At 45.5% G+C, this 26,287-nt stretch overlaps 1 protein-coding gene across 6 annotated transcripts in view; it reads right to left on the bottom strand.

The window, feature by feature from the left end:
* TERT (telomerase reverse transcriptase) overlaps positions 1 to 26,287 on the bottom strand; it is a 961,487-nt gene that overhangs the window by 204,734 nt on the left and 730,466 nt on the right. For all 6 annotated transcript variants that reach the window (XM_068236452.1, XM_068236445.1, XM_068236448.1 and 3 more), the window contains 2 exons: positions 24,270 to 24,396; positions 24,111 to 24,172 (listed from right to left, as the gene is read on the bottom strand). In XM_068236452.1, coding sequence (XP_068092553.1) covers positions 24,111 to 24,172; positions 24,270 to 24,396 — 189 coding nt within the window. The remainder of the gene's footprint in view (positions 1 to 24,110; positions 24,173 to 24,269; positions 24,397 to 26,287) is intronic.

Below are 26,287 nucleotides of genomic sequence, written 5' to 3'. Positions count from 1 at the left end.
TCTGCCACGCCATCGGCTGATCCTTGACGTTCCGACTCGCTGGAACTCCACCCTGGCGATGTTGGAGCGTCTGGTTGAACAGAAGCGCGCTGTCAAACAGTACCTTGCCCTGGCCACTGTTTTCGCCGCTCAGAGAAGGGACAAGACCAGCAACATCCCGTCCATCGTCCCCGATGATGACTGGAGGCACATGCAGCAGGTGTGCTTAGTGCTGGCTCCCTTTCTGCAGGCCACTAACATGGTGAGCAGGGACCATGCTATGGTCTGCGAGTGGGTGCCCCTGGTTTGTCTGCTGAACAGGGCCCTCGATGCTTTGCTGGAACAGGGAGCGGCAGCCTTGGACCAGCAGGAGCGGCAAGCAGCTGCACAGTCCACCTCTGAGGGGGAGGAGGAGGAGGACTTGGTGGAGGTCCCTGACCTTGCTGCTGATGAGGGGGATCAGCACAGTGCAGCTGAGTTGGTGCGGGGGTGGAGAGAGGATGAGGCTGACGAGGCAGAGGAGGAGGATGAGGACAGCAGCACTGCCGTCGATGTGCCAGCAGACGTGGCCCGCCTCTTCCCAATGGCAGCGCACATGCTGACGTGCCTGCGCAGAGACCCCAGGGTGATCCAGATGAAGCAGAGGGAGGACATCTGGATCAGCATGATGTTGGACCCACGCCTCAAGGGGAAGTTGAGCCAGTTCCTGCCGCCTGCAGGAGGAGACCCAGCGCAACAAATAAGGAGCTTGCAGCAGGCCCTTGTTGAGCGCTTGGAGGAAGCCTTCCCCCAGCCTTCCACCCCCACTGTCCAGCAGCCAGCACAGAGGCAGCAGCAGGTGCCTGCATCCAGCAGCAAGCGCCCCACAGACCTGCTGTCTCTCAGCCACGAGCTCTACAGGACTGTAGAGGCTCCGGCAGCAGTGACTAGAGAGGAGGTGCATGCAGCAGCATCCTCCACCGGTCACAGCCAGCGCCTGACCCGCATGGTGGCTGACTACATGGGGTCCTACAGCGGGCTTGACAGCGATGCCCCTGTTGATCCCATGGAGTATTGGGTCAAGCGCCTGGAGATCTGGAGCGAGCTGGCGCAGTACGTCCTGGAAGTGCTGTCCTGCCCCCCTTCCAGCGTGCTGTCCGAGCGCTGCTTCAGTGCAGCTGGTGGTGTGGTCACCGAGAAACGCTCACGTCTGTCTCACAAGTCTGTGGACAGACTGACGTTTCTCAAGATGAACCAGGCGTGGGTGGAAGGCGAGTTCCTGGCCCCTGTTGTCGGCGAGAGGGGGACATGAACTGGCTAAGAACCATCGTTAATGTGCCTTACCACCCTTTACCACCTCCTGGCTCCTGCTCACTAAGCCAGCCTGGTTCACTTTGACTTTTACGTCGCCTGCAGCCACACATTTTACACCTACAGTGGGCTGCTGTGTACTGCCCTTCTGCTGTCTGTCTGTGTTTCCCACTGCCAGGGTACACAGATTTACCTTCTGCTGCCACTCTGCCACCAGCTATTACGTCAAACAATAGCTATATATCTGTGTAATTTGTTTTACAAACAAAACCAAAAAACCATAAAAAAAAAAAAAAAGGTTTAATTTTTCTGAGGTGCCCGGGTTGAAAACTGTGTTGTCCCAGTTGTGTATTGGACACGATGTGGGCTGCACGACCGCTGTCTGGGACCTCCTGTTGTGTTCATTTACGGCCTGGTATCACCGCTAGGTACCAGGGCTATTATGTCACGCTGCCTGCCTGCTGCCACACTCACACTACTCCTCCATTCCTCCTGCTGATGCTGCTGTCTGTCTGTGTTTCCCAACGCCAGGGTACACAGATTTACCTTCTGCTGCCACTCTGCCACCAGCTATGACGTCAAAAAATAGCTATATCTGTGTAATTGGTTGTAAAACCAAAACTACAAAACCATAAAAAAAAAAAAAAGGTTTAATTTTTCTGAGGTGCCCGGGTTGAAAACTGTGTTGTCCCAGTTGTGTATTGGACACAATGTGGGCTACACGACCGCTGTCTGGGACCTCCTGCCTGCTGTGTTTATTTACAGCCCTGGTATCACCGCTAGGTACCAGGGCTATTATGTCACGCTGCCTGCCTGCTGCCACACTCACACTACTCCTCTATTCCTCCTGCTGATGCTGCTGTCTGTCTGTGTTTCCCAACGCCAGGGTACACAGATTTACCTTCTGCTGCCACTCTGCCACCAGCTATTACGTCAAACAATAGCTGCTCACATTACTCCTCCATTCCTCCTGCTGCTGCTGCTGCTGTCTGTCTGTCTGTGTTTCCCAACGCCAGGGTACACAGATTTACCTTCTGCTGCCACTCTGCCACCAGCTATTACGTCAAAAAATAGCTATATCTGTCTGTGTAATTTGTTGTAAAAACAAAACTACAAAACCATTAAAAAAAAAAAAGGTTTAATTTTTCTGAGGTGCCCGGGTTGAAAACTGTGTTGTCCCAGTTGTGTATTGGACACAATGTGGGCTGCACGACCGCTGTCTGGGACCTCCTGCCTGCTGTGTTTATTTACAGCCCTGGTATCACCGCTAGGTACCAGGGCTATTATGTCACGATGCCTGCCTCATTGACTGCCTGCTGCCACACACTCATCCTCCTCCTCCTGCTGCTGAATTTACCTCCTGCTGTCTGTGTGTTTCCACTGCCAGGGAGCACATACAATGGCGCTTCCAACATGCGTGCGCCACCAGCTATTTGTTACGCTCAAAAATAGCTGCATTTCTTTAAAAAAAAAAATTTGAAAAGAGAAATAAGTGAAGAAGAAGACGATATAGAAGATGAAGAAGATGAAGAAGAAGAAGATGAAGAAGATGAAGAAGAAGATGAAGAAGAAGAAGAAGAAGAAGAAGAAGGAGAAGAAGATGAAGATGAAGAAGAAGAAGATGAAGAAGAAGAAGATGAAGAAGATGAAGATGAAGAAGATGAAGAAGAAGATGAAGAAGAAGAAGATGAAGATGATGAAGAAGAAGAAGATGAAGAAGAAGATGAAGAAGAAGATGAAGATGATGAAGAAGAAGAAGATGAAGAAGATGAAGATGAAGAAGATGAAGAAGATGAAGAAGATGAAGAAGAAGAAGATGATGAAGAAGAAGAAGAAGATGAAGAAGAAGATGAAGAAGATGAAGAAGAAGAAGAAGAAGAAGATGAAGAAGATGAAGATGAAGAAGATGAAGAAGAAGAAGATGAAGATGATGAAGAAGAAGAAGATGAAGAAGAAGATGATGAAGAAGAAGAAGATGAAGAAGATGAAGAAGATGAAGATGAAGAAGATGAAGAAGAAGAAGAAGAAGAAGAAGAAGAAGAAGAAGAAGAAGAAGAAGAAGAAGATGAAGAAGAAGATGAAGATGAAGAAGATGAAGAAGAAGAAGAAGAAGATGATGAAGAAGATGAAGAAGAAGATGAAGAAGATGAAGAAGAAGATGAAGAAGAAGATGAAGAAAAAGAAGATGAAGAAGAAGAAGATGATGATGAAGAAGATGAAGAAGAAGAAGAAGAAGAAGACAATATAAAAGAAGAAGAAGATATAGAAGAAGAAGAAGAAGAAGAAGAAGATATAGAAGATAAAGAAGAAGAAGAAGAAGTATATACAGTACTGAACAAATTTCTGGACACAACTTCTCTTTTCAACTTTTTTTTTTTAAAGGAACATCCCCACATAATCACTTGCTGTTGTTACTTGGAAAAAAAGAGGTTTCTTGCATCATTCACCCTCAAAACAAGTGTTGGAAGCTATTTAAGGCCATTTCGAATAGTCAGCTCGAATAATGAGCTCGAATACCGACTCGAATAGTGAGCTCGAATTCCGAGGTCGAATCGAATAGTAAAAATTATTCGACTCGAATATTCGACTGATCTCGAATAATTTACTATTCGAATTCTACCTAACTCGAATTTTGAAAAGGGGTATTTGAGCACCACTACCCGGTTGCATTAGTGCAGGCTTTACATAGGATCTACTTTTCTTTGGTTTCTTGGTCTGTTTACTATGATCCTTTCTGCACACTCCCGTATAGTTTAATATGATCTTTCTTATGAAGCTTGTGTAATTTAAAAATTAATTTATAATGGTGCTTACCTACTTTTGCATAGATGCACATGCTCAGTATGTCCTTTCTACTCCCCCGTGGCCACACATAATGCCATAGCCGGCTGCTACGTCATTATGCGCAGTCATGGGAGGTGCAGTATGTCTGGATTACAAACTAGGAAAGTTGTCTGACTTGCGAGAAGACCGGGAAGGAGTACATGAGAACGTCGGCTCATGGGGGGGGGGGGGGGGCGGAAGGTGCGGTAAGTATTTGCTCATACTCCCCTACCCACTGCATATTCGTTTTTTTTTTACATCTGGTATCCATTAAGGATGCGTGCCACCAGGCCAAAGCAGTAGTACGTGACCTCGCCTACCAGGTAAGAGGTACAGGGGATTTTGCTAAGTAACGGAGAGGGGTGGTGGAGAACGGGGGAGCAGTGGGCATCAAGACTGCTGCCCACACATGCCTGCTCCCTCGTTTCTGCCTATTGCTCGTCTTGGGTAAAAGTTAATGTTGTGCATCGTATTAAAGTGTAGCATAACAGCAGTAAATAGAGCTGTCGTGACACAGAGCCCCAGAGGAAGCGCGGGGACATGAGAACAGTTTTAGGGCTGTCATTTTAGTTAGTGAACACAAGAACAGGAGCCCAGCTGTAAAGCTGTAATGCTGCTGTAATGCTTCACTTTTATACAATGCACAACTTTACTGTGCAATAAATCTTTGAAAATTTCACTTGCAGTGCTGGGAGATTTCAGTCCTTTCTTCTCAGTATTCTTCATTATCTGCCTGCACTTCAAAGGCAGTGACAGGAATGGCAAACAAAACTCAATGAAGTACCATAAATCAAGCTGAACCGCGGTGTGTGGAGGAAGCAGTATAGTCACCAACACATGACAGGTCTGCCGACTGTCAGCGTGTGACTCCTGTGAACTGACTTTGTTGAATAACAATCTTCTGGGTCTCCTCTGCCCATGGGCGTCCGCACATATGGCAAAACCGGGCATCTGCCTGAGCCTGGCCGCCCGCTGCCCCCCCCCCCCCCTGGCCGCGTGCCCATGCAGCCAGAAGGAGAGGAACAGCGCAGAGAAGAGAGAGAACTATGGGCACAGTGGGGAAGGGCGGACGTCTCCCCCCCCTTCCCTCACCTTAGGGGGCTCTCGTTGTCCACTCCGGAATGAAGTGTACAGCGGCTGGGCAGCGGGCGGAACTTACCTCGTCTCGCTCCTGCGCCGGAAGTTCTGGTGCCGCACTCTGGTCTGGATCAGACCAGAGTAGCGGCTAATCCATCCGGCGCGTGCGACGTGAGGAGGTAAGTTCCGCCCGCTGCTCAGCCGCTGCACACTTCATTCCGGACTCCGGAGGGGAGAGCGAGAGAGGGGGGAGAGCCCCCTAAGGTGAGTGCCCATAGCTCTGCCTCTTCTCTGCGTGGCTCCCCTCCTGCTGGGGCACACATGGCCACCTTTTCTGGGGACATATCCCCCTGCCTACATATGCTGGGACATATACCTCCTACCTACATATACTGGGACATATACCCCCTGCCTACATATACTGGGACATATACCCCCTGCCTACATATACTGGGACATATACCCCCTGCCTACATATACTGGGACATATACCCCCTGCCTACATATACTGGGACATATACCCCTGCCTACATATACTGGGACATATCTCCCTGGCTACATATACTGGGACATATCCCCCTGGCTACATATACTGGGACATATACCCCTGCCTACATATACTGGGACATATACGCCCGCCTACATATACTGGGACATATACCCCCCCCTACATATACTGGGACATATCCCCCTGGCTACATATACTGGGACATATACCCCCTGCCTACATATACTGGGACATATACCCCCTGCCTACATATACTGGGACATATACCCCCTTCCTACATATACTGGGACATATACCCCCTGCCTACATATACCCCCTGGCTACATATACTGGGACATATCCCCCTGGCTACATATACTGGGACATATCCCCCTGGCTACATATACTAGGACATATACCCCTGCCTACATATACTGGGACATATACCCCTGCCTACATATACTGGGACATATACCCCTGCCTACATATACTGGGGACATATACCCCTGCCTACATATACTGGGGACATATACCCCTGCCTACATATACTGGGCACATATACCCCTGCCTACATATACTGGGCACATATACCCCTGCCTACATATACTGGGCACATATACCCCTGACTACATATACTGGGCACATATACCCCTGACTACATATACTGGGCACATATACCCCTGGCTACCTGTTCTGGGGACATCTCTACCTCTGGCTACCAGTTCTGGGGACATCTATACCGCTGGCCACCTATTCTGGGGACACCTATAGACCTGGGGCTACCTATTTTTGGGGAACCACTGCTGTCAGATTGAGTGTATTTTGGGGAACTGCTGCCAGGTGAGAGGTGTCTACATATTAAGGGGGCATTCTGCCTATTTATGTGAAAAGCTGTCTATTTATGTGCTTCATGACTGCTGAATTTGTCTTGTTGCGGGCCTCATGGTTACTGACTTTGTCTTGTTGGGGGTCTCATGATTTGTTGGGGGCCTCAAGATTGCTGAATTTGTCTTGTTGGGGGTCTCATGATTGCTGAATTTGTCTTGGTGGGGGCCTCATGATTGCTGAATTTGTCTTGTTGGGGGCCTCATGATTGCTGAGTTGGTCATGTTGGGGGCCTCATGATTGCTGAATTTGTCTTGATGGGGGGGAGCCTCATGATTGCTGAATTTGTCTTGTTGGGGGTCACATGATTGCTAACTGCGAGACTATGGAAAAAGCTGAATCATCATCATATGAGACAATAGCATTGAACCTACTTTTTCCGCTTTTTAAAACAGAAAATGAAACTGGGAGGTTCTAAAAAAATGAATCAATTTTTCAGGAGTACGATGGATGAAATTGTTTATCTTCACAGTTTATTTTCAACTTAATTTTCCATAATGTTCATGTATGAGTTAAAACATTTGTATTTAGTTTAAATTGCTGTTGGCACTTTGTGATAGTAAAGTGACTTTGCAGTTTGGACACTCGACCTCCAAAAGGTTCGCCACCACTGTCCTAATCTAATGTCCCACCATTGCTTAGTTCATGTAAACTTGTCTCCACCCACGACCACACCCACATTCTGGTTCATGACCACACCCATTTTTCGGCGTAGCTCCATTTTTTGGCGCCACACAACACCAACCCAGATTTGCGGCCCGCTTTTCGCTCCCCACTTTTTGCCCCCCCTGGAAAATTTTCTGCGGACGCCCTGCCCCCTCTCCTTACAGCTGCACCTGCTCTGTGTCACTGAGGAGGCTGATGCACAAGAGCAACTCTGCTATGCTGGGGCACAGAGCTTGTATGGTGCAGTGCTTTGTTTTTAAATTGTGCCCCTCCCTCCACTCCCCATTGGAAGGCACAAGCAGCAGCACCAGCAATTGGCAAGTGGGAAGCTGCTGCTGCTATTGACTAGATTTTTACTATGACACTTCTGTGTCTCTGTGGCTTAGCTTTACAGAGCATGAATTTACCGGCAAATTAAGTGCCGGTATAAATTACATACCGGTACTGGCTTTTTAGAGAAGATACCACTCGTGCCAGTCAGATACTGGCTGGACTGGACAGAACTGAACAGGACTAAACTGATTAGACAGGATTGGACTGGACGGAACTGATTAGATAGCACAGGACTGAACTGGACTGAACTGATTAGACAGGACTGGACTGGACTGAGCTGATTAGACATTATTAGACTGAGACCAGGGCAGAATGACAGAACAGGGCAGACTGAGTAGGGGAAAGGTGTGGCAAGCACTGAGCGCTGATTCACCGGGGTTTAAATACCCTAGCATTTGCACCGGTGCTGTGACTCCACCCTTGCCACGGCTATAACTATCTTGTGGAGGCACATGCCCACTCCTTAGAGTGCACGGCTACTGCCCTATGAGGAGAATGGCGTGGACGTCATTCCCGGAAGTCCACCAGGATGGCGCCTGAAGAGACCCTCACTGGATCCCGGGCCTGGTGAGTATAACATTGTTCCCCCCTTAAGGGAAATGTCTGGGTGACCCCAGCACTGGTTTCTCCAGGAATGCCTTATGAAACGCCTTTTATAACCATGGTGCATGAACATCCTTGTGGGAAACCCAGGAATTCTCTTCAGGCCCAAAGCCCTTCCAATGAACAAGATACTGAACTGTACCAGCTCTACGCCTGAAATCCAGGATTTTCTCCACTTTAAACTTTTCCTCCCCATCAACCAACCTTCTTGAAGCAAAAGACATAGAATACTGGATGAATTCGGAGATAGGCTGGTAACAGTTGCAACATAAAGGCTACTGGAATAATCTTCTGACAAATGGAACATGGACCAATGAATTTGGGACCCAGTTTCCTAGAAGGACATGTCAACTTCAAATTAACAGTAGATAACAATATCTGGTCCCAAACGGAACTCTGGACTTTCTCTCTTGTTTTTGTCAGCAAACCTTTTCTCTCTCCCCTGAACTTTTTACACGGTAGACGGAAGAAGAGACAAATTCCGGGTAATAGATTCCAAATGTTCTTTAATACTGGGCACCGAACAATCGGTGTTTAGCTGAGGAAAAGTTGATGGATGATATCCATAATTAGCTAAAAATGGAGTTAATTCTGTTGATAAATGTACCGAATTGTAGGCAAATTCCGCTGTAGGTATTCATTTCACTGAATCGTCTTGGGAGGCAGATGTGAAACATCAATGTCTCCAATGTCTGGTTAGTTCTCTCCATCTGTTCATTAGTCTGGGGATGGTAGCCAGATGGGAGTGAAGATTGATTCTGTAATTTGGAACAGAGCTCTTACCAAAACTTGGATGTTTATTGCACCTACCTATCAGAGACTATATCTAAGGGCAGTCCATGCAATCAAATTATCTCCTTCACAGCACATTCTGCAGTCTCCACTGTCATAGGAATTCCTTTCATAGGCATGAAATGTGCCTTTTTAGTTAACCTCCCTGGCAGTAATTCCAATTGTAGCTCAGGCTAGCCGCCGAGAGCTCAATGCAGAGTATAGCGTGCAGAGGGCACTTTTACTCACCTCCTGAGGAATCCAGACGTTGGTAGCCATTCTCCTTCCTGTTCTCCGAGGCTCTGAATCACTCTGGTGAGATTGCTGTCATCGATCTCAGTACAGAGTTACACCCAGAGGAAGGAGGTAAAATTGCAGCGCTGAAGCCCAGGGAGGTGAATAAGAGCAGGGGCTGCTGCAGAAACTCTGGCAGCATGATTTTTTCCTGATTTTAGGGTCTGAAACGTTTTAAAAAGACCCTAAAATCCGGAAACAATCATACTGCCAGGGAGGTTAAATGGTCCACCACCACAAGGACTGAAGAAAAGTCTTTGGAACGTGACAGTCCCTTGTCTTAGTAGGTGATCATGACATAATTTCAAAACCTCCACTCGTAGTTTCTCAGAGACAAAAATCTTGGACACGGCAAGGAAAAGACTGTTCTGCTAACATAATGCAGAAATAATGGTAGAAGACAATTTTCCTGATACTTCTTTAATCTGAGAAAGAATCTCAGGTTGAATCATCAAAAATTTTTTGGGTGAAAGTATAGACTCCTCTTGATCAGTTGGGGTCTCATCAACAAACTTTCGGGATAAGGCATCAGGTTTAGAATCTTTGAAAGTAATATGGAAGTCAAATCTGGAAAAGAAAAAAGGTGGTCATACATCAGGCGACTTGGTGGCCGATTGACCATCCAATTTGATTATTGTATTCAAATTGGATGAAAACTGATGATACCAAGTACATGTCGAACCGACAATGCAACCAATTTGGGCCCCGAACTTGGTCGCATAGTCGATCGTGCATGCTGCAAGATGTTGGGCTGACTTGCTCGATCGGGTGCACATCGTTAACGGCATGCAATTTCGTGATGATTGATGATCGCGATGAAACCCCAGACGCTGTCCCCCCTAATGATAAATGAACTCCTCCCCCCCCCCCCCCCCCGGGGCCCAAGTGCAATGTACACATTACCTTTCGGCCACCTCCGCTTGTCCTCGCAGGCACCAGGCGCATTCCGCTGTGCATATAAGCGCGTTCCATGTGGTTTCCTAGTAAGGGTCGCACGTTTGACGTTAGACATCATACACGCAGCCACATTACAGGGCAACCATGTGGCGTGTGTGTATGGCAAGTGGAGTGCGCCCAGAGCCTGTGGGGACAAGCAGAGGCGGCAGAAAAGTGGGCAGCGGGTGTGGACATTATCATTAGGAACACATATATGAAAATACTGAGGTCTGCACAGGTTGGATTTAAAGGCGAAAACGTGTTTATTTATAAAGTGCAGTAATTGAAACGTACAACCAGCATACACATACAAGCACACAATCAGCAACAAAATGAATCAAATACCAGAACCCCTCTAACTGACTAAAGGTAGCCATACACTGGTCGATTTGCCATCAGATTCGACCAACAGATAGATCCCTCTCTGATCGAATCTGATCAGAGAGGGATCGTATGGCTGCCTTTACTGCAAACAGATTGTGAATCGATTTCTGCATGTAACCGACCACCATCTGTGAAGCTGCCGCCGCCGCCCCCCCGGGCCCCCAAACACACCCCCCTCCCGCATACATTACCTGCTACAGCCGTCGCGAGTCCCCCTCTGTCCCCGCAGCTTCTTTTCCGCGCTGGGTTCCGGACCGGCTGCTGCTTCATTGAACTGCCTGTCCGGGGAAGCTTAAACAGTAGAGGGCGCTCTACTGTTGAAATTTCCTGCCGGGACAGGAAGTTCAATAAAGCTGCAGCCGTCCGGAACCCAGCGCAGAGAAGAAGCCGCGGGGACAGAGGGGGACTCGCGCCGGCCGGAGCAGGTAATGTATTGCCGCTAGCGTCGGTCGTCAGGCATTCGAACGCCGCTATCGACACACTCCCGACCCGCCAGCAATCGACCAAAATCTTCCGCATGGACGGATCGACGGGAGCGATTGATTTTGGACGGAAATCGATCGTTCTGTCAGCGTTTGCGCAACGATTTCACAGCAGATTCGACCACAGTGATCAAATCTGCTGTATATCGGCGGGAAAATCGTTAGGTGTATGGGCCCCTTAATTAACTATACAGATATAAGCTCTTTTATTTAGTTAAAAAGACACATGAGAGAACATAACAGCAACGTTTCGGAGGAAAGCGTCCTCCTTTCTCAAGCTTCTGTCAGTGTCTAACAACATAGTACTCACCAACACTTTATATACACATAACACTGGAGAATTAACCAATCACATGTCAGTGCAAAACATGGCGACCTATCCCCTCTCATTTCTCCTGTGGACCTTGTGGGGAACTACTACTTAATATGTAAACTGACATGCGCACAAATAGACATCTCACCCTATGCGGTAGGGCGGAGGCAAAAATACAGGAGGACCCCATAGTCCCTGTCTTCTACATCTGTCATGATGGGGGTGTGGAGGCAGTTCAGCATACTTTGGAATGTGCCTCAGACTTTTCTGAGACACAAAGATCTTTCTTATGTAGATTGTTGTATATACTGTTGACTCGTAACTATTTTCTGGTGGAGGGCCAGTTTTATTTGCAACTCAGGGGCACGGCGATGGGCTCGAACGTGGCCCCTACCTACGCAAATGTGTTCATGAATGCTTATGAAGAGACTTTTGTCTATACTAATAAGATTTTTTTTACAGTGTGCCATTTGTTGGATGAGATACATTGATGACATATTTTGCATGTGGGTGGGGCCATGTTCGAGCCTCATGCAGTTTGTGGCACAATTGGAGTCACAATGTCCGTGTATTAGATTGACAGTGCACTCACATGAAGTTGAAGTTAGCTACCTTGACGTGATGGTGACATTGCGTCAGGGAAAACTGAGCACAGATATTTATGTTAAACCTACAGACACCAACTCCACTTTGTTATATGACAGTTTCCACCCTCCTAGTACTAAATTATCTATTCCAGGAAGCCAGTTTCAACGGGTGAAACGTATAGTTGAAGATGAAGAGTTATGCAAAGATAGGCTTGATGAAATGCAGAGTAAATTCCAGAGGAGACATTATCCAAGACCATTGCTTGATAGGACTAGACAGGATTTAGAGAGGACAGATAGGACGGACAAAACTAACCGGAGGAGGGGACACAACAAGAGGATTCCATTTGTGAGTCAGTTTAATGTGTTTAGTGATGACATAGCCAGAATCTTGAGAAAAAATTGGTACCTTTTGAGAGATAATTTCCCACAGATTAGCGAATTCCAGACTCCTCCCTTGATGTCTTTTAGAAGAGCACCAACACTTAAAGAAAAATTGGTGCATGCATATTTAGGTTCACAAAGGCTGGAGAAAAATAGATCTATTAGACCTAATGGTACATACCCCTGTTTGGGGTGTGTACATTGCAATAGTGTTATTAAGGGTAGTTATGTTTCACATCCATATAGTGGGAAGAAGTTTCCCATCAATGGCCACTATGATTGTAATTCCAGATATGTTATATATGCCCTAAAATGCCCATGTGGATTGCTTTATATAGGTCAGACCACACAGAGAATCAAAGACAGATTATCTGCACATAAAAGTACTATAAGGAAACCTGCGTTAGAGCTAACAGTTCCCCAACACTTTGTCCATGCTAGACATTCAGTGAATAAATTGCGGTTTCAGGTCTTAGAGCAAGTTAGACCAGCTAAAAGAGGAGGGAATAGAGTTAGGAGGCTACTGTACCGTGAGGCAGTTTGGATACGGCGGTTATATACCCTTGAATCCAAGGGACTTAATAGGGAATATGATATGTCACCGCTTATGTAATATTGTATATTAGATAGGGTTGTTGGTTATGTGTTTTTTCTTTTCTTTTCGTTTTTTCTTTTCTTTTTTTGTTTCATTTTGATTATTTGAGGGTGTCCTCTTGTTGTGCCCCCTTGATAAGTTCAATGGTGCTGGAGATGTTTGTCACACTTTTCTATTTCCTTGTGTTTATATGGTTACGCTGTGTTGCCTAGTACGCGCTGTCTGATTGCTATGTGGTGGGGTGGAAGGCGTACCTGTGATGCTGATTCGCACGCTGGCAATCACGTGAGCGGAGTGACTCTCTGCTCGCGTGTTGCCTGACGTCAGACTGGTGGGTGGCGGCTTGCTTGGCCGCGAGTGAGTCAGTTCCCCATCAGGTCCAGCTCGTTTGAGGGCATTGCCTGTGGGTGATGTTACCAGCTGACTCACTGCCATTGGTCGGCGTGAATGTTGCGCTCTTGGGTTTTTCGCCTCCGCCCCACCGCATAGGGTGAGATGTCCATTTGTGCGCATGTCAGTTTGCATATTAAGTAGTAGTTCCCCACAAGGTCCACAGGAGAGACGGGAGGGGATAGGTCGCCATGTTTTGCACTGACATGTGATTGGTTAATTCTCCAGTGTTATGTGTATATAAAGTGTTGATGAGTACTATGTTGTTAGACACTGACAGAAGCTTGAGAAAGGAGGATGCTTTCCTCCAAAACATTGCTGTTATGTTCTCTCATGTGTCTTTTTAACTAAATAAAAGAGCTTGTTAATAGATGGTGCCGGCTGATGCATACTCGTGGATACTTTGGAATTGAAGTGTTGACATTCCAATAGCCTGGCACATCGCCCCTTGATAAAGTCTGGAGTGCAGTCCAATCGACTTGTACACAGATATAAGCAACATTATGCAATAACACAGATCACACAATATATACCATGGCATACACAGGAACACAGATCTCACCATAGATACAGGAGTGGATAAACCAAATCGGCAAACAATAGACAAGTCAGACAGGCAATAATCAAACCAGGCAATCAGAATATATCAGGAATACAGAGACAGTAGGCAAAGAGAATAGTCGGACTAGCAAGGGTCAATACCAGGAGTTTAGAGTACAAGGGCAAAAATCAGGAAGCACAGGAAAGATGGCTAGTGTCACAAACACTGTAAAAGTTCCAGGATGATCTAGCAATGTGCTGCTAGCAAGTCCACATTAATAAGGTGACTAGCCAGAATTTCCTCACAGTTCCATCTGCTGGCAAGCTGAGGAACTGCAAAACTCCCAGCAAGACGAGAGCCATCTGCTGGTAGACAGCGGAAGTCCACACCAAAGTTCCCCAGTGCTGCTATCAGCAGGATGAAATAGTCATAGAGCCTGACAAGAGACAGTTTTACTTCTTCTGTTATTTTTACAATGTGGTCTACATCTGTATTGTTTTTCCCCAATTCTTCAAAATCCAGATCTGCAGAATTCTCGTGTGCAGCATAGCCCACTGGATTGCTGGAGCTGAGGATGTTAACAGACCTAGCAGCCGCCTTTGCTTCCCTGATTGAAATTATTGTCAAAGATCTGAATTTTACTACTTCCTGTATTATTTTTTCCACTTTCTCTTCTGGTAAGAAGATTTTTTTTTTGTTCAATCGAATTTATCACAAACCCTAGGAACTGAATTATCTGAGATGGTTGCATCTGAGATTTTTCCATGCTGATCACCCATCTAGCTTTTTTTAGTTATGTGATCACTATTTCTTTGTGATGCACTAACTCCTGTATTGAATCTGCCTGTACCAATAAATTGTCCAGGTAAGGAATGAACATAATTCCTTTCCTGTGAATTTTGGCCACTATTTCTGCAATAATCTATGTAAATATTCCAAAGGGGAGACAACGGAATTGATAATGCTGCATTCCGTTTTCGTTTCTCACCGTGGACCTTAGAGATGCCTGCAATTTCGTTTCGATGGGCACGTGCCAATAAGCATCTTTTAAATCAATGCTTATCATGAAGATTCAGGACAGTGTAAATTGACTTCATTCTGAAATTCACATGTTTTATGAATGGATTTATTGGTTTCAGATTCAATATTAAAGTGGACCCAAATTAAAAATACGAGATTTCAGAAATAAAATCTATATTCTAAATTATAATAATAAATAGCAGCCTTTTTTCAGCTGCATGATGACAAATATGAAATATTTTACATTTATTGGAGGAACCCCTCCCTTCCTTTCAAGAGAACCCGAGGTGTGTTTAAAGAATGTTATCTGCATACAGAGGCTGGATCTGCCTATACAGCCCAGCCTCTGTTGCTATCCCAAACCCCACTAAGGTCCCCCTGCACTCTGCAATCCCTCATAAATCACAGCCGTGCTGTGAGGCTGTGTTTACATCTGTAGTGTCAGTCTCAGCTGCTCCCCCGCCTCCTGCATAGCTCCGGTCCCTGCCCCCGTCCCTTCCCTCCAATCAGCAGGGAGGGAAGGGATGCAGGCGGGGACCAGAGTTCTGCAGGAGGCGGGGAGAGCAGCAGACTGACACTATAGAGATAAACACAGCCAGCTCTGACAAGCTGTTTGTCAGCAGCGTGGCTGTGATTTATGAGGGATTGCAGAGTGCAGGTGGACCTCAGGTGGGTTTGGGATAGCAACAGAGGCTGGGCTGTATAGGCAGATCCAGCCTCTGTATGCAGATAATATTCTTCAAACCCACCTCGGGTTCTCTTTCAAATTGCCGGGATTTTTCCGGCAAAATGGTGGAGTAGATGGTGTCCAGCAATGGAGGAATTGCTAATGGCTGCCCCCAGTATAACCCTAGCTATGAAAAGAGAAGGGTGAAAAGCATGCACTGAAATGATCATAGGTTTGAAGGAGTGTTTATTTATCTTTGTATGTGTCAGAGTGGTGCAACTAAATGTTTTGAATTAAAAAAATGTTTAGTTTGGGTCCGCTTTAATCAAAATTTTCCTGTCGGTTTCTTTACCAAGAATATCTTTGAATAGAACCCTTTCTTTTCTTCATTTACGGGTACTATTTTTATCACTTGTCTTTCCAGCATTTCCTGCAGAATAATCTCTTAATCTTTTGTGTTTTCTGCAATTTTTAATGGATTTGTTGTTACATAATGTTTTGGAGGTTTCTCCTGAAACACTATGTGATATCCATTTTCGATGAGATCGATTATGAATGGGCTTTTCACAAATTGTTTCCAGTGTGGAAGGAACCGCCCTAGTCTTCCTCCCACCTGGTTTTCATTGTGACTTTTGTTTGGATTGTGTATCAGAGCTTTTGAACAAAGCGTTCGATTTGCCGCTGTTTACGTTTATTCTGCTGGCCTGGCTTAGTAACCTGTTTGTCTTTACGAAAAAAAAACCTTTTTCGTTTGTTGAAACACTCTTTTCTTCGAAAAACATTTATTTTTATTCAACGTTAGCTTGAAAATCTGTTCCAATTCCGGCCCAATTAATAGATCTCCTGAAAACAGAATTGTACACACTTTATTTTTGGATAAAGTACTTCCATCCCATGTCTTTATCCAATGTCTTACATGGGCTAAAGCTGCAGCTCTGGCCGTCAATCTAATTGACTCAGAAGTGCGAGCAACTACCGTATTCGCCGCAGCAGGCCGAAAATTTGCACCAATAGCTGTCCAAGTTTTCTTTAAAGAGAGTCTGAAGCGAGTTAAAAACTCGCTTTTTAGCTTATAATCATCATGGGCATGCTTGCCCCAGCTAAAACGCTGCTATCCCGCGGCTGAACGGTCTTTACCCCCCAAATCCCCTCCGTGCTCGCCGGGGATCGCTTCCTGTTGAGGCAGGGCTAACGGCCTCCACCCTGCCTCCATGCGCGTCTATCAGCGCGTATCTCCGCCTCCGCCTGCACCTCTCAGTCTTCCTTCACTGCTGCAGCCGTTAGCCTTGCCTCCATGAGCAGCAAAATCTATGACCAAGTTGGTTGTGGATTTTGCAGGGGGGGATTTATGGGGTAAAGACCCCTCGTTCAGCTGCGGGATAGCGGCGTTTTAGCTGGGGCAAGCATGCCCATGATGATTATAAGCTAAAAAGCGAGTTTTTAACTCGATTCAGAGTCTCTTTAAGGCAAACTCTGCTTTTTTATCAGAAGGCTCTTTCAGATTACCAATATCCTCAAAAGTTAATTCATTTTCACGATTAACTTGAGAAAAAGAAGCATCCAACTTAGGACACTTGTCCCAGTGTTTGCTATCCTCTTCTGAAAAGGGAACCCTTCGTTTAAATCCTCTAGACAAAAACACTTTTCTGTCGGGATTTTTGCACTGATTGTTAATCATATTTTTTGTGGATGTATGCACAGGAAATACTAGTGGCTGGTCTCCTTCCATTCCTGCATACAATCATCATGAACAGAAGTCATTTGTGGCTTGTCAGTCTTTAAATCTAATGCATTAATTATAGCTTTCAACAGCTCTTCAGTTTCACTTGATGCAAATTTAAATCTTGTAGGTGTATCAGCATTTAATTCTGCATCCTCTTCCTCCTCACAATCGTAATCAGAACAATCCATTTCAACTTCCTCTGGTTCTGAATCAGACAAAACCAGTCTAGACTTAGCAGTAGCCTTTCTATGCACAATTGCTGGTTCTGTAGATATAGTACTAACAATTTCTTCTGACACAGAAACAGGCATATCATGAATTACTGGAGGAGTTGTAACCACCACAGCAGGTGCAGATATATTAGCTTCAACATTAATTGGCACAGGCGCTTTATCTGGAACCACATTAACCACAGGTGCTTGCCGTAAATGACATAGCCATTGCTTTTCTGAAAGCCTTAATTGATTCAGTCATTTCATTTCTCATTGCACTCATTAAGTACTTATAAGATGTAGCCGACTCCTGATTAAGCACTGTAATTATACAAGCTTGACAAAGTTATAACCCATCCATGTCGAAGTTTATCATTACAAGCAGGGCAACGTTTTGACCTGGGCCTGTCAGATTTATCAGCAGAATTACTCTGAAATAAAGAAACAGACAAAAAAAATACCCACATCAAAATGCAATAGTTGCTAAATGCGACCAATCACACTAAATCACATGTACCAGCAACCATCCAGTACAGCTAAGGCTTGCTGCAAAAGAGAAGTCAAAATAAGCCTTCATCTCAACGCTCCTGCGTCCTGCTTATTGGCATCCGTCTCAGGTTTATCAGCCTTAGGATCCTTTTTGGCCTCCTGCCTCGGATCACCAGCCTCCTAAACAGCATTCATCTTTCACATCAGCTCAGAATAAGTGAGAGAGGACGCCTAGATGCTGCGGCTCTTCAATCCTGGCTGGCAGAAGTGACGTCACTGCAACACCGGAACCGTCCTTGCCGCCATCTTTGATGAGGGAATCACTGCGCACGGCCTCTTGCCTACCGCTCTATATCCTGACATGCACAACCGAGCAAGCCACCTCTGCAGGAAGCGTCTTCGTCGCAGCCCTCTCTTCCCCGCTCTCCTGCTACACACCCAGCGGTTTGAAGAGGTAAGCCACCAGGGTCTCCACACTTTACCACCATGCCTACAATCGTGCACATCAACCCCGGCAGCGTGTCCAACCAGCCCTAAGCCACCCAGGCTCTCCAGGACTAAGACACAACTACAGAGAGACCTGTTCCAGGGAACAGGAAACATCCATACTGCCGGACACCTGCAGTGGGTCTAAACTTATAGAGAGACCAAGTGGATGTTTCCTGTTTCCTGGGAGTCAAATCTCGTAGTTCACCTGTCCTGGAGGCTTACTGAAAAAAATTGGGTATATGTAAGGGAAGTGTGCAACCAGAAACTATTATGCAGGAGCAAAAGCTGAAACCCCTGGGTTGGGATTTAATGTGATGAGCAATAAAGCAAGTGGCTTTTTAGTAAGTATCCTGGTGTGGTGCGTGATTCCAACTACAGGAGCAGTCTGCATGATTATTTTCCCTTCACATTCTAGATTGCACTCTCCGCCAAAGCAGTGGAGGACAGTGACATCAGCGGAAAGCGGAAGTTGTTGGAGTCAGAAGGTGAAACACACGCCAAGGTGGTGGAAACACAGCGGCTTGAGTGAGCAAGAAGCAGTGGCTGGATGTTGCCCTATGATCTGCGGTCAAAGAGTTGGTATTCACCATTTAACTTGGAGGACTTGGACAGCCATTGGAAATGGTAAGGCTGTATGAGCACTGGGATCACTACACTTTTTCAAAATACAGGACGGGAGTGCCTCAAAAAAATCCTATCACAATAGCGCTGTCCCTGCCACATCCCTGGCAACCCTTTGAAGAGAGCCACCGCGTCTCCAGCAACCAAGTCACGTGGGCACATAAAAAAACAGCCCCACATCATAGATAACACAACAAGAGGGGAAAGTTAGACATAATATGGGAAAGTGAAATTAGTTAAAATTGTTAAAAAGGGGGAAGTGGGTGGACTCACCTCCCTTCTAAAAGAATGGCCAGACAACGGGCAGGTTACTTCAAGTTTAAAGTAATATTTAATATGAGCTCCAAAAGTGCAACGCGTTTCACGGGTAACAGTCCCGCTTTTTCAGGCAAACAATTTTTGGAGGGAGCAAAGTCGGGTCAAGAGCCAGATATAGCGCCTCTGTCAGACAGAGGTGCCTCTGTCAGACAGAGGCGCTATATCTGGCTCTTGACCCGACTTTGCTCCTTCCAAAAATTGTTTGCCTGAAGAAGCCTGTTACCCGTGAAACGCGTTGCACTTTTGGAGCTCATAATAAATGCTACTTTAAACTTGAAGTAACCTGCCCGTTGTCTGGCATTTTTTCAGAAGGGAGGTGAGTCCACCCACTTCCCCCTTTTTAACAATTTTAACTAATTTTACTCTACTTGGCGCCTCTGTTGTTATACCACATAATTGTTTGGTCCACCCTGGGTGGTGGGAGGGGGGTATCCCCATTTCCTTCTATCTACAGAGAGCGACTTCTTAACCCTGAGCGGGGTCAGGTTACAATTCTCCCCGCCTGCTTATCCAGTGGTTGCCTTGGAGGCGACCCGTCCTTGTGAGTATAATCATTGTGTGTGTTTGCATCAGACATCACCTTATTAACATTCTACACCAAATCGGGCTCTTGGTTCTTGTCACAAGAGCCCCACTGGCCGTGAACACGCAAAACCGTCCGATCCGATTCTAGCACACAGATTGAGAGCTATGGACGCAATCTGCGTAGAATTGGCGGAGTTTGAGCGTCACGACGCAGTAGGGAGCCTGTGAGGTTACGAAAATACACTTTTACTCCAACCCAGGGGTAGATTTGCCACCATCTCTGTTTTCTATCAGCCCAGAGATAACTGCTAACTGGCTATAGACCTGTGAAACAAACAACCGGTTAAAACTGTGCAATTCCTATCTATCTATCAAAACAGTAGCGTCCCTTCGGAAGTTTAGGTCTCGTCTGTGTATACTGAATAGAAGGTTTTACTGAGAGGTAAAGACCTTTTAAAAAGCCTTTATTTGTTACAATATAAATAATTAATATATACAGACAATCGTGAACAATTAAACGATGAGAGACAGTGATAACACAGTACATAAAAGAAAAAGGGATAAAAAGAACGAATACTTATGATTCTGTGGAAAGTCCGTTCGGGAAAAGACAAAGTTCCTTTGTTGCAGTTAGTTCGCAATATGGCCGAACCACATGGCCGTTGCTCCGCCTGCAAGATGGCCACTGCTATTTCCCCAAGCAGTGGCAGTCTTTTCGGTATGATGGAAAGTGGGGGAATTGGCTAGGGGTCCTCATGCAATCAGTTTTGAGCACTGACATTTCTGGGCGGAGTCTCAAGCTCAGCCCAGGGGCGTGTCAGGCAGTGAGTTCTCAGGGGAGGAACTTCCAGCCATCCACAAAATATGTCCAATTTCATACCCCGCCGGGGTTTTGTCGCACATGCAAACCGATTTCATATTCAGATTGGGCTGAGAATACACGTTCATAGGACATCAAACTTGCAATATTTGGGGCGCACGGGGACCCCATTATTCATATCTCAGCCCCTGCTCGGGTTACCTGGCTATGTCTAGTATCACCATATTCTACAGAATTAGGGAAACAAAATTATGTAATTTTCATATTCCTCCCATGGATGGTATTTGCAAAATGTGACAAAGTTATCAACACCATGCATTCCATACTCAGTTTAGTCGGTGCCGTCAAGACTGGGAGGAATGTAGGTGTCAATAGACCTCATGCTGTGCTAGCTTCCCCTGTTGAATAGACTCTGTTGGTATTTCAGCTCTGCCCAATTAGCACATTAGTGTCACCAGAGCTTTTCCGGGAGCCTTAACAGGATTTCTTGCTAAACCAGGTTGCTTTAGCCATATGCTAACGCAGGCCCATTCAGCCCTCATGGCAAAAGGGGGGGGGGGAAGGCAGGAAGGAAAAACTTCTATTTTAAAAATAAAGAATGTCAGTTTTCCGATCACGGTTGCGATCGGACAATCGGCCGCGAATCCTCGGACGACTGGGCGTCGCCCGGCGTCACAGTTCTCCTCCTTTCTTTCAAGATAATATGGGAAAGACAGACATAAACAGCTTTTAATGAGAGAAGTAAAATGGATCAGGGAACTCGATACAGTAAAATCAGGTCTAAATAGGGAATATGATCTTAATTTTATTTGGTAGAACTTTTACAAACTTATACTTGCTGACTGTGCTTTTTGGTGTTTATTGTGCTAGCTTTTCATCTTCGATGTACTTTATATTGTTTGTTTTTATTTTTCAGGAGTGGGCTGGTCTAATGCTCCCCCCCCCCTTCCCCCTATGGTGAGTACTGTGTGCTTTCTTGATGCTAGTCTCACTAGTGTTGGTTTGCTTACAGGCTGTGTCCCGGCATGATTGTTAGAGATGCTGCCTGCAGATATTTTTTTTTTGTCATGGATGTGGCGGTGATCCCCGCCCATCCAGGTTTAGCTTTCCCCATCATGTGTCTCCTATGACATGGGGCTATTTTTTATACGCCCACATGACTTGGCTGCTGGGGACACAGCGGCTCTTTTTTAAGGGTTGCTATAGATGCGCCGGAGATGTACACAATCAGCTTTTTTGAGGCATTCCTGTCCTGTAGCGGCTTTTGATTTGCATAAGGAGCTTACATGGTGTTAGCGAGAACTACAGGGGTATCTCATCAGCTCGTTCTGATGTGTCTTATTTGTACACCTAACTGCTTTGTGGCAGCGACCAATGGCCTTGTGAGGGGCGTGACCGTGAGGATGTACCTGTATGTTGTAATCAGGTTTCTCACTAGGTCTGCCTCTGTCAGAGTTGTTGACAATATGAAAAAATAAAATGTTAGACATCCAATGAATGGAGGCAGGCAGCTCTATGGGTAGGTCTTTGTGAGGTGTTGACAAGTTCCCCATCAGTCCCTCTTGGGCCTCCTGCTGATTGGTGGACAAGTTATGACACTAGTCTATATATATGTCACGATTGGCATCTGCTGGCAATTTCCTGAACTTTGTTGATGAACTTCCTCTATGTCACCAGCAGATGTCCTCAGTGTCCTCAGGGATTATGCGGCAACTTGTTTTACTCTCTGCTACCAGCAGGGGTCTCTCTTTTAGGAACTGTCCATCACAGACTATAATGAGGGCAGGTCTGGGATTACCTGGACTTTGTCATCTAACCTCCCAACACAGAATTTAAGCTGCTGTAGCAAGTCAGTCCAGTGCTGGATCATCATCATCAGTTCCTAGTCCTGATCAGCGAGTTCTAGTCTTTCCTGCCTTGCATCTGTGCCTAGTATCTTGCCTTGCCGTGTATTACCTTTTTGCTGTTGACTAATCTTTTGCCTAAGTGATTATATCTTTTATGATTCTCTGGTTTGACCTTGCATGTTTGACTTCCCATTGCCTGCCGATTCTGATTCAGTTGCTCTGTTCATGTATATATTGTATGTAGTTCATATGTGTATATATTAGCCAGGTTCAGGGTTCAGTGTGCACACTTAATTATATGCTTTGGATTATCCTGCATATTCATCTATATGCAGGGGGTTCTTAGCATATGCAAATCCCTGATAGTATTCCTGCTACGGTGTTTAGCTTTATTTTCAGTTGCATTATTATTTATAACTGATTGCCTGATATAGCATTACTACTGTGCATGAACTTAATGCCTTTTGTTTATGCATGCTGATTACCTGGTTATTTGCATTTATTTCTGCATGAGCTTAATTTACATCATTGATGCAGTTTATTCCATTCATGTCAGCGCTTGCAATAAATCTCCATATTAATTCCTTTAATTCCGGTCTGAGTCTCAGTGTTTCTTGCAAAGTGACAAAACTACTTTCTTTGCGATTCCTTTGCATTGCAAGCCCTTGCATAGGAATCCTGACTATATATATATATATATACATATATATATATATATATATATATATATATATATAAAACGCTGCATGAATTGCTGAGCGGCTTGTAAAAGAGCATCGGACCTGAAACAGTGGGCTGTAGATGCTATACAGCAAGCTTTTATGGATCTACAGTAAAGTGCATTTTATCTTTTGGAAGTGGTGTGGACCTGAACTTTTCTACATAGGCACATTGGACCCCAATGGTACACAGGATAGGTTATTGCCAGGCCCGGATTTACATAATAGGAGCCTATAGGCACAGATCTCCTGGCACCCTACACTCCGCAAACCTACAAACCCCCACAAAACTGCACCGCAAATGTGCTGGCTGGTCCCGCTGTCACTTCTTCCTTACTTTCCCTGTAAGTAGGTGTCCCTTAATACTGAGTGTACCTCTGGCTACCTAATACTAAGTAGTTACAGGTGCTCCCAGGTATTAGGAAGCTAGAGGTGCCCCAACTGAAGGGAGATCCCGTCAGTGGAATGCTGAGAGCAGGATTAGTAATCACTCATGTATGCTCCGCTTGGGACTTTGCATAGGGAAGGATGCATAGGGATCCATGATGCAAATCAGCTGTTTGAGGAAAAAATGCTGTCTTATGTGTTTGGGGAACATTGTCTAATTACCTAGAGTCATGTGTTAAAATTACCTCCCACAAGTGTTAAAATGCAGAAAACCTTAACTCCCACGCATGAAATGCAGCAACAAAGTGAAATTCAGGAAATGTACATCTGACACGTGAAATGTACATATACTGTAATAATAAGAATAATCATAATAATAGCTTCAGAAATAAAGATTTAAAGATTTCTAAAGCATATTAGCCACACTGGAAATGTAAATTATTCCACACATACCTGTAAACTTGTAGTAATAACATTTTGTAAGCATTGATGCAGAGAGTTCGAAGGCTGTTTATCTAGAGATTCATAAAAACATCAGACATTAGCTAATGTACAATTTAAGACATATTTTTGTAATCTCCAAATAAATATAACCAATAGATTTCAACTTACTTTGACATCAAGGAGTATGCTGTGACATTTAAGCTGAAGCAATGTAACCAATTTCTGTCTCAGAAAGCCCCCTGCTGTTCCATAATGGAAAAACCTCAAACTAGATTGAACCGATGTGCAAGAATACCTGTAAAGAAATCCCAAATTATGTGATTATACATTGCATATTACAAATAGAACATATAGTTGATAGATGATTCAATAACATTTTTTCTAAATTCAATCTCATTCAGGCCTCTTGCACACTGCAAGCAATTCAGATTCAGATTCCGCTTTTTAATCAGTTTTTACATCCGATTCAGATTCCGATTTTCAGTTTGCTCCCTGCACACTGCAAATCGGAATCTGAATCGGATGTAAAAACTGATTAAAAAGCGGAATCTGAATCGGAATCGCGTGCAGTGTGCAAGAGGCCTAAAGGTTGTTGAAAGAATAGTTACATATTGTAACTAAATTGAAGGCCTCGTTTCCATCTGGGCGCTTCTGACCGCTTTTTATCAGCACATCAATATTACAGATTGATACATGTTGCTGAAAAGTGGAAAGAAGCAGACAGAAGCGCATAGATGGAAACGAGGCCTACGAAAGAGTGAAACTAACAGGTGTTGAATTCATTTCAGTTTAAACCCCCCGGTGGTATTCCCGAACTGAGCTCAGGCTGAGTGACAGGAGTTCGGAGTTCAGAGCAGTAAGACCGAGCTCAGCTCTGGCTGCCTGAAACTGCCGCTCCTGTGTATCTCCTGGGTCCAGCGCACAATCAGTGCTGGCCAGCTGACCCAGGCTTCTCTCCCTCGGCTGCTGCTGTTGTTCAGGGGACCCGGGGCCCAATCAGGGTAGTCGACCAGCTGTGTGCAGCGATGCGGCGTGATGTCGGGGCGCCGTGGGGTAATGGGGGAGGTGAGGAGGGAAAAAATTATTAAAAGCTGATTGGCCCAAATATGCATTGTATTGGATACAAGGGGATTTGTATGCAATGCAATGTTGCCATTTGGTTCCTGACTGCATCTGACTGCATCTGAGCTAAGTTGCTCGTGTGATCTGTATGATCTGCTGATTTGATTACTTTTCTGCCTACCTATCGATTTTTGCCTGGATTTTGACTGATCTCTCTGCCTGCCGCCTGCCCCGACCTCTGCCTGGATTTGACTACTCTCTGCCTGCCGCCTGCACGACCTCTACCTGCCTGTCATCTGCTATGGTGCCAGCCTCCAAAAGGCGTCTCACACTGGAAGCGCTGGTGGAAATTGAAGACAGCGATCAGCAGTCACTGGCAGACTCGAGTGACAGCAATGCACCTGGAGATCTGTCATTTGATCCAGGTAGCGAGACCGACAGTAAATCCATCACCACCGAGGTCAGGGATGTCTGTGTTTGGTGCCCCATAGACCTTACTCAGGCTCCGCCACCGCCCCCACTTTTCCCTTTTACTGGGAAGCCTGGCCGGAAGGTAGACTGTGAACTCATCCCCCTGACCTACCTGCAGCTCTTCTTCACTGACGCGGTCATTGAAAAAATAGTGGAGGAGACTAACCACTATGCCACCCAACAACTGTCTTCTCCACAAGGGCCCTTTTCCAGCAGCAGGACATGGGAGCCAGTCATCAAACAGGACATTTGGCTCTTTTTGGGCCCAAATATTCTGCAGAGAGTGGTAGGGAAGCCCCTGTAGAAATGGTATTGGACCACCAATAAAATTATTGTGACCCCTTTTTTTTGGAATAGTGATGTCTGAATATCGCTTCAGTTTGATCATGAAGTTTTTGCACTTCGGCAACAATGACACCTTCAAGAAGTCCACCTACCCTGTGCCAAAACTTAAAAAAAATCTGGGAAGTGTATCAGATGGTGGTTGGCAACTTCCGGAGCACTTATGTACCACAGAGGGACATAAGCGTAGATTAAATTCTGATGGCCTATAAGGGGATGCTGAGTTGGATAGGGTATATAGCATCCAAGCGGGCCCGCTTTGGCATAAATTCATACATGCTATGCAAGTCAGTAACCGGCTACATCTGCAA

The sequence above is a fragment of the Hyperolius riggenbachi genome, chromosome 5 (genome assembly GCF_040937935.1).
Source record: "Hyperolius riggenbachi isolate aHypRig1 chromosome 5, aHypRig1.pri, whole genome shotgun sequence".
NCBI lineage: Eukaryota > Metazoa > Chordata > Amphibia > Anura > Hyperoliidae > Hyperolius > Hyperolius riggenbachi.
This window is presented reverse-complemented; position numbering and strand designations above follow the sequence as displayed.